The sequence below is a fragment of the Seriola lalandi genome, unplaced genomic scaffold (assembly GCF_002814215.2).
Source record: "Seriola lalandi dorsalis isolate HSWRI2012SDOR001 ecotype SW California unplaced genomic scaffold, Sedor1 jcf7180002052274, whole genome shotgun sequence".
Classification (NCBI taxonomy): Eukaryota; Metazoa; Chordata; class Actinopteri; order Carangiformes; family Carangidae; genus Seriola; species Seriola lalandi.
The window spans coordinates 3,670,967-3,684,808 of NW_019522827.1; the positions used below are offsets into that span (position 1 = coordinate 3,670,967).

The 13,842-nt window shown below is 40.7% G+C and overlaps 1 protein-coding gene across 4 annotated transcripts in view; it reads right to left on the minus strand.

Annotated features, from left to right (window-relative positions):
* Positions 1-241: 241 nt before the first annotated feature.
* Positions 242-13,842, minus strand: part of LOC111650402 (lactadherin-like) — a 24,871-nt gene continuing 11,270 nt past the window's right edge. For 2 of the 4 annotated variants that reach the window (XM_023400298.2, XM_087172335.1), the window contains 7 exons: positions 7,971-8,084; positions 7,050-7,231; positions 6,664-6,819; positions 6,158-6,302; positions 4,561-4,763; positions 4,320-4,475; positions 242-3,320 (listed from right to left, as the gene is read on the minus strand). In XM_023400298.2, the coding sequence (XP_023256066.1) occupies positions 3,177-3,320; positions 4,320-4,475; positions 4,561-4,763; positions 6,158-6,302; positions 6,664-6,819; positions 7,050-7,231; positions 7,971-8,084 (1,100 nt within the window). In that variant the 3' untranslated portion in view covers positions 242-3,176. The remainder of the gene's footprint in view (positions 3,321-4,319; positions 4,476-4,560; positions 4,764-6,157; positions 6,303-6,663; positions 6,820-7,049; positions 7,232-7,970; positions 8,085-13,842) is intronic. The other 2 variants (XM_023400299.2, XM_023400297.2) reach the window with 1 other exon arrangement.

Below are 13,842 nucleotides of genomic sequence, written 5' to 3' on the forward strand. Positions count from 1 at the left end.
TACCTTTGGAAGATTGTGTGCTGGTATAAAGAGAGATTAGGCCCCCGGGGTGTTTAAATGCTAAACAGGGAAAACGACCCTCAGTGCTTCTGGTCTTTTGATCTTCCACCTTTTTAAATGGAAAACAGCTGAAATGAATTCAGCGTTATGATTAATAACATATCCTAAATATTCCACACAGAAGTGCAGACTATTGCTGTGCTATTTAAACCATTTAGAGTCAATTTAAAAAAAATGTCTGTTCCGTGTTTTAAGTCTTTATTTATTCTTCATTTAAAGATACAAAGGCCAAACATAAAGGAATCCTCTTAGAAACACAATACTGGAATAAAAAAAGCTCCAAATCCAGTCAAAATTCTATGAGGTCAACAGTCAGTATAGCAAGAAACAAACTCATATAATACCATAAAAACACATCAATGTCATCAATTTATTTTGATCAATCATATAAAAGCTGAACAGCGGGAAACAAGAGAGCTAGAATAGTTTGAATGTTGATGAACATCTAGAAAAAAAATGAAGCTATGCCACCAATAAGTTCAGATTGGTTCAACTTTAACTGAGCGACTCCGGTCAATATAAATGCATGCAGACGTGGATAACAAGGGTGACTGTTTCTGGAATCGTCTGCAACAATAATAAATATTGTACAGTGTTTGACACCATGTCCATCATCAACCTCTCAGTGGCACCGCTATCCCCTCATGCATTTTTAAGGATCTTGAATTAATATTCATTGTTATCAAAACTAACACAGTATAATATTGCACAAGCCCATTATTCATAATTCATGGGGCGGAAAGGTTTAGAATACTGTGACGGGGGCGGCAGAAGCGGATGATACGGCGGGTCGTGTCACATGTCCAGTGGAACCGTAAAAATCAGCTTTAATTTGGTTTCTCTCTTACAGTCTTATCAGTGGTGTCGCAGCTTTCAACTGGAGGCATAATGTTGGACCCTAAATAAATGGTCTGCAGCAAACATTAACATCTACTTATATGAACAGATTCCAGTACAAAGGTACTATGTACCATGTGCATGTCACATATTAACACTGAACAACCAAAGCAAGGGATTGCCCCTGACTTTTATAACTCAGTTTAGTCTAACAAAGAAACTGAACTGTGGAGTTTGTTTTCTTTTCTTTTTTTTTTATCTACATGTAATAATTAATATGTTCACGTATGTTTGATCTTCAATGCACAATACTGTTTTTGTTTTTTTGTTTCTTTTTGGTTTTCAGATATTTCAAATATCAAATCACAAACATCAAAGTGCCATAAAAAAGTAAAAGTGGGTGAACACAACTAGAAGCACAGCCGAGTGAGTGAGTGAGTGAGTGAGTGAGTGAGTGAGTGAGTGAGTGAGTGAGTGAGTGAGTGAGTGAGTGGATTAGTAGTGTTTCAGTAGCATTTGCTTTACATTAGGAGCAGATCTGCTTTGACCTGAGACGTCCTTCATTCATTTTGAACTTGCAGTCTCTATACTGTTGTTAATCAATAAGTAATACATGCAATTCTCGAATGATTATTGATTTACTACCATTATTCTAGCAAAGCACTAGTGTTATGAATAATACACCTATAGTTATCCGTCAGTTCAATTTCGAAAATTTTTTTCATCCTGTCAGCAATGACAAATGGATTTTAAGCATCCAGCTCTGAAGTTGTTCTGAGAATCAAGATGAGAAAACAAAGCTTCCTTTGATAATCATTCCACTTCAAACAGCCTGTTAAACATGAAACTAATGAACTATAAATTGACCATGAAGGTGATTTGTTTAAAAATAAACCACTTCATGAAATTTGATACACATCTGCTGTAGCAGCCAACATATAAATCCTGTCCAAAAAATTCTGTCCAAGGGGAAATAATTTTCTGAATGAATAATGTGAGACTGTCTCAGCAGCAGCATGTGTAAATCTCAGTCAACAGCTATTGTTTGTTTGCTAAAGAGCAATAAAGTGTCTCTTTTCTCTTTCACTCAACAATAAACTCTTTTTGTTCTTTGTTTATAACATCCTGTCTGTCAATGGTGGTGTCTCCTCTGGCTCTGAGATCACATCTGTTTGGCTGCTAAACTGACTGACTGATGGTTCATTGACCGATTATGTCCCACAGTGAGAGAGATTTATTGTATTTGATTCCTCTTTTGTTGTGGATCTGCATCAGTGCACCACACTATCTTTTTCTACATAAACCCACAGGAACAAAAATCTGTTGGCACAAAACTTCACCCTCATTTGGCCAAATGCAGCCACATGAGTTACATGTAACTTTGTGAAAGCTGGACGTTGATTTCACAAACAGGTTCAGTAAAAATAAGCATTTGTAGATAATGGGATGTTTGCACTTATGTTATATGTTATATGTGTTACCAAAGTGAATACTGTTAACCTTCAATGTTGCCCTCTTAAGCAGTTCAAGCAGAAAACACGAACTGCAGGGAAATACTGGGACTACTGTACCACACACAGGGACATCTTCAGATTTTCAGTTTGTTATTTTTTTCTTAACAAACACAACAACTGCCTCAACAAGAAAAATAATCAACCAAAATGTATCCTCTAAAGATGATATATTCTGTGTGTCCTGGGGGGATCGAGTGTGTGGTTATAGGGCATGTGCAAGCTGTTAAATGGAGCTTATGTACATCACCAGGCGTGGGTCTTGGAGGTTCAACGTTCCAGGTAGAAGTGATCTGGGATCAGAGTCCAGGCAGCACCAACTGATACAGCAGCAGTATTGTTACCCCTGACCTCTGCCACAGGGATGAGGGATTCACCACCTTTGATTTAGCTGGTAGGTGGGATAAAAATCTGACCCCAGCTCCGCTTAGTAACAAAGATGATATACTGCCACTTCTTGAAGTGATCACAGATTTGGTTCAGGTGGAAAAGATGAGTGATCAATTCAGGAAATGAAAACAAGAGGGGACACGTGAGCTTAACTCAATCTAGTGACAGTGATTAGGGGTAACGTCTCCCACCTCCAACCAGCCAGGGTTGGGGTGGTGAGGTGCTACTCTGGTGTTTGCTGCCCTCTAGGGCTGAGAGCAAGGCAGTGCAGGTGTGGCTCAGGAGGGAGACGGGAAGGAAGGGAAGGAAGGGAAGAGGAAGCAGGAAGGGGGGAGGAGGTAGAGAGGAGGAAGAGAGGGAGGCAGGTACCGGGCGGTGCTACTCGTCACAGCCCAGGAGCTCCATTCGCAGGGTGATGCGCTCGTGCCACTCCCACGGCAGGATGCGGACGTATCGGCCATAGAACGGCGGCTCAAAGATGTTCTTTTTGTGAACGTTGTTGTCACTGTTGCCTGGGAAGATCTGAACAGAGAACATCAGCCGATCAAAACAACACAGATCATAGATGCTCCAGATAACAGAAGACTTTTTATGCTGCTTGTTTCCTTAATGAGTGTATTCTTGAATGAACATATGCTCCTTAGCTAAATACTGGAAGATATAGTGTCAAGTTTTCTTGTTTCCTGTGCATGTCAGACAATAAACAGAGTAGAACATCAAAACACTTTCTGGCGCTCCAGCACTATGACGTAAGGATAAAAACTCTTGTGGGACTTGTTTTCCCATGTGAAACTTTGAAAAGCAGAAACTCTCACTGTTACCCGACTGAACACAGTCACCAGAAAAAGTCATGTAAAAGGAACCTTAGCAATTAGTACAACCTCATTAACAAATGCTGATATGATCCCATACAAGACAGATTCAAGACATAAACTGAACTTCTATCATAAATGTTACATCTACCTCATGAAGTCAGAGCAAATAATGCCAATGTTCCACATCCTTGATTTATGACTTCATTTGGTTGTACTTATCGAACATCTGGCAGGTGGCTTTTTGGATTTGCATTATGAATGAATGCATACAGAAAACTAATCAGGCCCAGTGTCACCATGATTGGTTCCAGGTGTGTAGACTTCACAATCACTTCATCTCATACATTTTCCCTTAAGAACACATAAAGAAAACAACCATCTGCAAAAGCCTATATTTCTACTTTTTAGACAAAATCAATCCAAATCAATGATTATTATATAATTTCAATTAAGTACATATCTCTTATCTTATGCTGTATTTTTTTTATCAGATGTGTTTAATATGCAGTGATAATGCAGTGTAAACTCATTTCTTTGTATGCACTGCAGCTACACTGTTATTTAATCAGGTGCCGTTTTCTCTATTTGATATTTACGTTCTTCTTCATGCCCTTTGCCATAGTGTTGTGTTGCATTTCCCAAAGGGATCAATTCAGTTTCATCCTTTAAGTTTTTTTGGCTCAATGTTTCTGGTAGCGGGACTGACCTTGTCGGTCTTTGTGGTCTCATCCTTCATGATGGTCCAGGTCTGTCCATCATCGCTGTGAGCCACTTTAAAGGCCATGACGAACTGGATAGAGCCAAAGTCTTTGGCCCCCTGTGTGATGATTCCTGTGATCTTCTTGGGAGACTGGAGGTCCACCTGAGGAGACACAGACAGGTTTACTTTATAAAAGTAGAGTTGGGAAAACTCAAAAACAACATGCAGATCTGTCTTGTCTTCCTACCTGCAGCCACTCAGATCTGTTGTTGCTGGCGGCAGTCCAGGCGTTGGTCTTGCCCTGTTTGTCCAGCCGGGCGTAGTGAGGGTGCCAGGTGAAGGCCTCGATGCCCCAGGTCCGGAAGGTGCTGGAGGCCGTGATCTGGCGGTCAGACACCAGTCGGGACTTCATGCCCATCGGCTCTGAACAACCTGAAGTGTTTGAATACACTGTGGAGGTGAGACCAGGAAGAGGGACAGAGGAAGAGACAAAGAAAAAGAGGATGGAAAGAAAGAGAAAGAATGTATGATAGACAGGGGACGGACAGGAAGCGGCCCAGGCCAGCCAGTGATGTGAAGCAGCAAACAGACACCCAGAGATGATGATGGTGGAGGATGAGTTTAGCAGATACAGTGGGCAGACACATGGCATCCAGGTGAACATGCAGCCATAAACGTGCAGCTTAAGGTTTAGCTGAGAGTGCACTCAACTCTTTGTTGATCACAGCCACATTATTAAGTTACACTGTGACCCTTCACAATTTTGCAGTTTACTATATTCTCACACTCTCTCATAAATTCAATAGAAAAAGACTCCTGAAGTAGAAACAAACTTGTGAAGCTCATTGTTTAGTCTATAAAGGCTGTAAAAGACTTTTTAATGAGTGTGGCTTAGTGAAGCAGCTGAGCATGCAGGTCAGAGGAACAGAGGGTGCAAGCTGCAAAACTTCAGCTGTACTGTTGCTGTCTGGCATCAATGCAACATCCGTTCTCATTTTCATTACATCATTTTGATTTGATCACTTGATTCCACTCCATTGAGTGAATCAAGTGAGTTTGTAATACTGACCTAAAACCTCCAGGAAACAAACTGTCTCTCCAAAAATTCATAATGAGCATTTAAGCAAATGTACTTTTAGCTGTGAAAACTTGTTTTTCTGTGTTTTAAAAACAACCAAAACTCATTCAAACAACACATGCTGGTTGTGATCTCAGACTGACAGTTGACAAGCTACAAATATGAGTTTTGCAGTCACTTGCAGCACAAACTGGGAAGCACAGCTGACAGAAGAAAAGACATTGATCTTATAAATGAGACAACCATCAAGAGAGATGGACATTCAACAGTGTAATGAGGCCACATTGGTTTATGATAAAAGGAACAGCAAAATGAACAGACATTTGTTGCAATACAGACAACTTAAAAGAACATAGTATTTTGTTTGCCCGCTGGGGTGACAAAAAAGTCTCTGAATCATTAGCATCTGTGTGGACGTGCTGGTTTTATAGTAAAATGTGATCATATGGTTTTGATGAGAGATTTAGGGATCATCTTGGAATAGACTCATGAGACAGTCTGCATCTGTGTTCAAAGTCAAAGAGTAGTGAAATCCTCTGAGTAACATCCTTTGAAATATGATCAGTCACTGAGTGTAGGACTGAAAATAATTAGTGAGGAAACATAAGAGGTAAATGCAGGGAAAAATATGTTATTTCCCTTCCTGGTGATAATTTTTACCACCTGCTGTTTGGATAACTTGAAATGCCTGTTTCAGTCTCTAACAAACATCACTAAACTGAATACGGCTCTTGTATGTTGTGTTATCTTTTCTGTGTAGGTTTACCATTGAGCTCGCAGCCCACCAGCTCCATGCGCAGGGTGCAGGCCTTGCGACACACCACAGGGACAATGCGGATGTACTGGGCAATGATTGGAGGGTCAAACAAGTTGGTCTTAGTGCCATCATTGTCCACGTTTCCCACAAACACCTACAAAAGAGGGAGGGGGAAGGAAGTTTATGTCAAACATCAAACATATACTTAAACCTATTTTCATAAAAGTGTATAAAATAAAAGTAAACAAAATTGTTTTACAAGTGATGTAGTTAGCAAAGTTATACAAAAGACACAGTCTTATTGTCAGTTTATTTGTGTAGAGAAGTCACTGCTCCCTCTAGTGGTTCATTTCTTTCTTAAGAAAATATGATGTTGTGGTTTGTGTGTTGACATCAATGTGTTTTGACTGCCACATATTTCAATATGTCAAAGGGGACAAAAAAAGCTGTTTCAAACACAGTTGTAGGCTGTGGTGCTTTCTGTTGTGCTGCAGTGTGCTGATGTGTCTCCTCACTTGGTCCTTTCTCTGTCCGTCTGTTCTGTACATGGTGTACGTCTTGCCGTCCAGACTGGAGGCCACTTTGAAGGCCTTAATGAACTCAGCTGTTCCCATGCGACTGGCGCCTTGAGTCACAATACCTGTGAAACGCATTTTCCTCTGCATGTTGATCTGGAATTATGGAAAGAGACCATACATGAGTTAAGTAAGTTTCTTTTAAAACAGAACTTCTATCCAAAAGTTAAACTGAAATTTTAAGTGTTATGAAATCAATGCAGGTAAATATCAATAACATAAAGGTAAAAGGGAGAAACATCCCCATCTAACATCTATTAGTCTTCATGTCTACTATCAATGTACTTAATTAATTTTGTACTTATCTGATGTAGCACTGATCTTACCTGTATCCATGGGTTCCTGTCATGTGCAGCAGCACTCCAGGCATTCACCAGTCCCTTGTTGTTAAGGCGGGAGAGCTCAGGTCCCCAACGCTGCAGGCCCAGCAGGCTGTAGCGGACTGATGAGGCCGAGATCTGGGACTCAGCGATGCCCCCTCCTTCCAAACCAAGCAGAGAAATACAGCCTGTGGAGGAGAGGTACGGTGGGGGGGCGGGGGAGTGGGGGCGACGACTCAGACATCAGTATGAGATTTCCCATTGTGGTTGATATGCAAGTAGTCACATTTCTTTTTACCTGCATCATTTTGAACTCAAACTGAAATTCTGCTAATGTGTATGAATTCAGACTCTGACTGTAGAGAAGAATGGTGAGTGCCTAATGTGTAGAACAGATACTCAAGACAGAGGAATTTCTGTGTATATTTTCACATACTCAGAGATGTAATCAAGGTCTAATATACATTCACTCAAATCTCTTGTCTGTGCTAAACCTTTACTGAGCTATGTAAACCATGAAATCATTAAGAATGCAGCCCTCTGAATCAGCTTTATTGAATAAAGTATTGATTCTTCATTTGGGCCCAGGCTCTTGCTGCCTATTGATCATCCTAAAACGCAGCAGCTTGGCTGCTTTCCCAACCCCATCATCTTTAGTGTCTTCCTTCCTTCTTCCTACACCAGCAATAGCACACCATTTCATTTATTCAATTTTCTTTCCTGAGGGGATCAAAAGTCTCATTTCCCATTCAAGTAAATGGGAAAGTCGTCTCAGACTTTTGGAGCCCACTGTATATACACCATCATGAGTACAAGCAGTTTTACATCTCCAGTCTCAAAAAGCCAAATGGATTTGTTATGTTTTTTTAGCCTTCTGGCCTGCATGTGAGAGCATGTTATGGTAGAGTGCTGGACCGTTACACTTACGCAGTTGGCAGTGTTTGCCCACATAAGGGGAAGGGCAGTGGCATTTGAAATCTCCGTCCAGGTCCCTGCAGGTGCCACCATTCTCACATGGCTGGCCGGCACAGTCATTTACATCTGCAGAGAGATAAACCACATCATGACTTAATGTAGTCAAACATAAACAACTTACTGGTCAACTTTAATCAGCCAGTCTGGAAGCAGATACCAGTTAGAAGTGTGAGTGATCACATGTCATGCTTAAGAATTAGGCTTTGATATATCTTGAACTGAGGTTAGTTGAAGCCATGCCAACACGACCTACAGCAGAGAGAAGGCTGGAGACAGGAGACTGTTACTTATTATTGGACAGTCATTGGAGCCTTGATCAAATGACTGCTATCAAAGAACCAGGAGACCAAGAGGTCAGAATGTAAACTATATAATTGAAAGATCCCAGAAGTAAATGTGTTTAGCTGGGTGTGTCTTCATGATACATGCTAGTTTAAAGAAGAATTGAGTATCATTAAGGACCATTTAAGTGCAATGCCTGTTTAATGTCCTTGTAATTCTTTGTATTTCCTCTTGATGGCACCCAAAACTATCTGTCCAGGGCCAGGCTTGTGTGAGATGAGTCAGGGAGGAAAAACGAATCAGCAGAATGAAACGGGAATAAACTCAAACTCCTTTTCATCCCTCACTGTCAGTATGACTAAACCCACTTTGAACATACTCTATATTGACCACATACACCAGGAACAAGTTTCATAAGTAGCTTGTTGTGCAGATGACTGCATAGCAAAAGGGGAATTTCAGTCAATCTCTGAAGCTTTAGGCACGCCGATGTGATTTTTCTACCCAACAAACACACACATGGCAGAATCTCCCAACCCACATGCTCGCTCCATAAATAGCTGTGTCCAAACATTCATTTTCACACAGACACAGGAGGAGTACAGTAATTCTGAAATGTGCTTCCACAAAATCTGGATAATGAGGTCCCCAGTCGTGACACATCTGGCTCTGGGAGCTCACACTAAATTACTTAAAATAGACTATTTCTAGCAGCAACAGCAGTTGAATATTTTAAACACAAAGCTCTCTACACTTTGTAAATAAGCTCTTTGATCAATTTACTGTTGTGGCACATTTCATAGCAGCTACCTCTGTCTGTATCCAGATACGCTGATGTATACACCTGAGCATCTTTTTCTTTTTTACTGGGAGAATGTATATAAGGTTCCTTTACTGCTATATGCACAATAAGGAGACAGGAAGTAAAATACAAGGCCATTATAAACTACAAAAAAGAATGAATATATGGTATCTATTTGGATAGGCCGACTGGTATTAAATGGTGTTAGCTGTTTTAAGAAGATGGATAAAAAAAACATTCATCATTCATTTGCTGTTTGGAGGATAAAAACTCTGGTATGAAGAGTTTATAAACCATCCCTAAATTCAGACCTCCAGGTGAGTTAAAAGGCTAACCGGGAAAAATGGTGCTCTATAAATCATACTCCATAAATTATGTCACAACAGCAACCATGTGTTTTAAACCTTGTAGCACACAGACCAGTATCTGAGAATGTCATACCCATGAGCCAGAGAGCCTGTATCAGTAATTGATGACAGACTGATGGAAACTCTGGTCAAGTCCTGTTGTGCGTCAGCTGGTGACCCTCTCTCCAGTAAGAGGATTGGGCATCAGAATGACCATACAGTCTGGTCAGCCTCAGGTCAGACTCTAATCCATTTATCTGAAGGGGGGGGCACGCAGTATCTCTGAGACAGGTAGAGGAACAGGTGGGTGCACTAACACTGCAAAAGCTTGTCAGTTGTTTACCACTCGGGCTCTGCATGCCTGACATGTACACACTCTGCTTAACTGTAACCATGACAGAAGTACAGAGATGATTCAGGGTAAAGACCTTGTAACTAAAATGTCAAACAAGAAAAACAACACTGACATCTAATTAGCCGTTACATGTGTAGCAGTATCTGCTATCAGCACACTGTTTGCATACACAGAGCATGTGCATGGCCTGTGTCCAATACACCCTATTGCTCGTAAACAGAAACAGCACACTAGCAGAATATTTAGAGTGTCAATATCTGTCTCAGCATGAAGCGAAAGCCAATACAAATCTCATGCGGCTTATTTGAAACCAGACCCTGATCAATGCAAAGCCAAGGTCAACTGGCAGCGCATGTAGTGATCATCAAAGCTATCTCCGTCCAGGATCTGTGCTGCAGCCAGCAGGATCCAGGCCTTAATAAAGGTATGAGTCTGCGTCTGTTGGCCCAAACCTGTTGTTGTATTGCTGAAAAAGAAGAGTAGATGAAGTCTTGCAATATGCTATATTCTCCAAACCTCACAGCCTGAGGCCTTAGTGCATATGGTACCCAAACTGAGTTTTGAAAGAAAACCTGTGATTTTTATGGTACGACAATGACACTTTCCCACAAAGTCAAAGTGCAGAAACTGTGTCAGGAGTGAAACTAAGAAAAGTTAGTTAAGAAAATTTAAAAAACATTTTTAACCTTTCAACTTTTAGACTCAAAGTTTTCAGTACGACTGTTGCACAGTAGCAAAGTCTTTTTTTCCAACTAATGACAACATGAAATGAGCAAATTACATATTTTTAATCATCACTCCCACAGTTGCCATGGTACGACAACCAAGGGGGGTGCTCTATAGGCATTATGGTCAGCAGACAAAGCCACAATGGCATTATTAAATGGAAAAAAAAGACTGAAAGGTTTCCAGATGTGTAATTTGCTGTGCACTGTGGACTGGACTAGCTGAAGCACAGAACGGAGCGCCACAGCAGGACCCAGAATAGCTTTAAATCGGATCTCTGCCAGGGTGTCACTCTTTGCTGGAGGGATGCAGAGCTCTTAGTTGAAACTTCTGATGTCATAAAGTATATTTACAGAGAATATTATTTAAAGCCATGTTTCTAAGCCCCTCACTGTGAACAGATCAAGACATGGCGACATCAAGTCACTGGTAATGAGAGCTGTGGTACTTGAAGGTGCAATGTCTGTCTGTCTAAATTATTTAATTTCTCCAGTTTGAACTTCATAGTTTTAATGTAAGTTAATTTAACTTTCTTTAACTCAGTGTATATTTGTTGGATTTACTTGTATATAATATGGATTTTTATTTTCATCTCTGTTTCTTTAAAAAAGATCTTAGAAAGTGTCATCAAACTGGCAAAGTCATGTCCTTGTGGCTTGGATGAGTAAAAGAGAGTCATGGAAGTTAAGAACACTGGAATCCCCCTTTCTGAAAAACCACATTATGGTAACATATTTACACAAATGTGGTTATTGTAGTTTCTGGAGGATCTCAAGCAAAGCGCTCAATTCCCAACTGCATAGTGCGGTCAAAAGAAGAGGAGCTAGGGATGTGAATACACAGTACTTACTTCGGGAGTGAATACCAGAATTATCATGAAAAAGAACATACTTGATTTACTATTTTTGAATAATTTCTTATGTTCATAATTTTGTAGTACAACAGAGCTTGAACTTCACAACTCAGCATTAACCAGGTCTGGAAGTCCTTAAAACTTTCTACAGGAAGATTCCTCTTAATTAAAAGGAAATACATGATAAGTCTTAATGATTACCAGTTTATCATCAAATATCCCTTTGATTTACACCAAAATACTCATTGTGTGGCTGTCTAACTGTTAAAAAAGCACATTCTGTGGTTAATTGAGATTGAAGACCTTATTAGTCTGTTGCTGTTCACCTGTGAAGGTCAGCCTCTCCAGTCAAAACAGTTAACAGCTGCTTCTGTTACTTAAGATTATGTGATTCAAGGTAAGCTGATCTAATAGGCCAATCTAGCTGTTTAATGCAGACAATAGTTCACCAGGAAATGCACGCCAGGCTTAGTCAGATCCATGTATATGTGATATATATATACACACTCCCTGTACTCCACAGGGGGCATGGAGCCCAGTCTGCCCACGCTACCACATCCTGGGAGGAGCTGAAAACTCAACAGAAAGCTGCACACTTATACACACACCCTCTGGCGACTTCAAAGAAGCAAATAACTGCCTTAATCTGTTATGAAAATCTGGGATTTAGAGACTGCAAGCAAGAAAAAGACTCCTTCCCTCACTGTTTCCATCCATCTGCTCACTTTCCTGCATCTCCATACCCCCAACTCCCTTCCCACACACACACATACATACACACACTCCTTCTCTGCAACCCATAAAGGCTTTTAGGCCAATTTGACAGGACAGTCAGAACTGCTGCAGTCAGACCTGAGTAGTGAGTGTGACATTGTCAGGAGGGCAGACTTAATTCATCGTTCCGCCTCCACGTTCACTTTTTCGCCTGGCAACAGTAGCAGCACTGACGTTGCGAGCGCTCAGTGCGGACCGCCACTTTCTGTTGGCTACACTGGCATGAGGGATAAACATTGTTTGTATGTGTATGCTAAACAGTCTGTATATGAGATCATGAGCTGTGTGTGGTTGTTGTTGTTTATGTGGGATGTGCAGCAAACACGTGATTAAGCTTTTAGGCCAGTATAGCTTTTTGCTCCCTTGATCAGTTTCTAAGAGGAATCTTAGTCCCTTAAGTGGAAATATGAAATAATACATTTGAACAACATATTGATAAAAAAAAAACCAACATATCTGTTCTTCTTGCTTTTGACTTCTGTCTGATAACAGAGTAAACCTGAAAGGAGAGGGTGGTGCTATTTTCAACTCTATTCTTTTCCCACATAGTCTACCACTTGTTTACTGTGGCATTTTGTATTTATATTTTTCTAGATGCAGTCATTAGTGTGAGGACAACATATTTTTCTACATCTGGCTCCAATTTTACAATACCTACTTGTCAGGCTCGTGTTTTCTGATCATAAACCAGTTCATCCTCTAATCACAGGCTCCTATGCATCCTCACAATTCACCATTGAGAAAACTAGTGATATTCCTCAACTTTTTAATCAAATGCAACCCTCAAATATTTGTCTCAATATGTGTTTCCATGTGGGTAGTGAATTTGAGGATGCTAGTTAAATGTTTAACAACACTCCGCCTCCCCAGGTTCGCCATAGTCACTGGTTTTCTACAGCCCATCTACTTCTGTTTCACACAAACCGTAGGAGCTGGCTGCCATGATCCTCATTCCTTGCCCACACACACACACACACACACACACACACACACAAATTAGACAACACTTAAACTGTCACAACACAGTCATCAGTAGCTGTGAATGGAGGGGCTCCTCCCTGACTCGGCAATCCTCAGAGGGGTTCACATAACCAACACGGTCAAATAAATTCCCCTCATAATTATCCTTGAGGCATTATCTAATTAGTGTAAATGCCTGCTCTGCAGAGGGCTCTGACTTTGGCAGCTAACTTACAGCACCAGCCAAAGGACGTATGAATGTATGGATTTTGATAAACTGTGATTTTTGGTTTTCAGGGGTAAAAGAAAAATACAAACCAATAACTTGAACTGTATCTTTTATAAGTCGAATGAGAAAGTTTTGGGCATAAACATGGGCTGGGGAATTAAAATAGATGCTAACTTAAAAACAACTTGAAAAAACTGTCCCAGAAGACAAATGTATAGTTTCACTAAGGTTTGAGACAAGAGGGAGTTAAACAACAAATCTTTTAGTATGAAAGGATGTCTTCCTGTCAGGGTGGGTGAACTGATAGTAAGGCAGCGTATCTAACGCTGACCTGATCTCACTGCTGCCTTTGCTGCTGGCCTCGACTCAGAAACAAGGAGAGATAGTGCTGTCCTCAGCAGTTCCCTGTCTGTCAGTGAGTGTGTATGTGCATGCATGTAGTCTATGTGCATGCTGTGTGTGTGTGTATGTGTGTGTGTGTGTGTGTGTGTGTGTG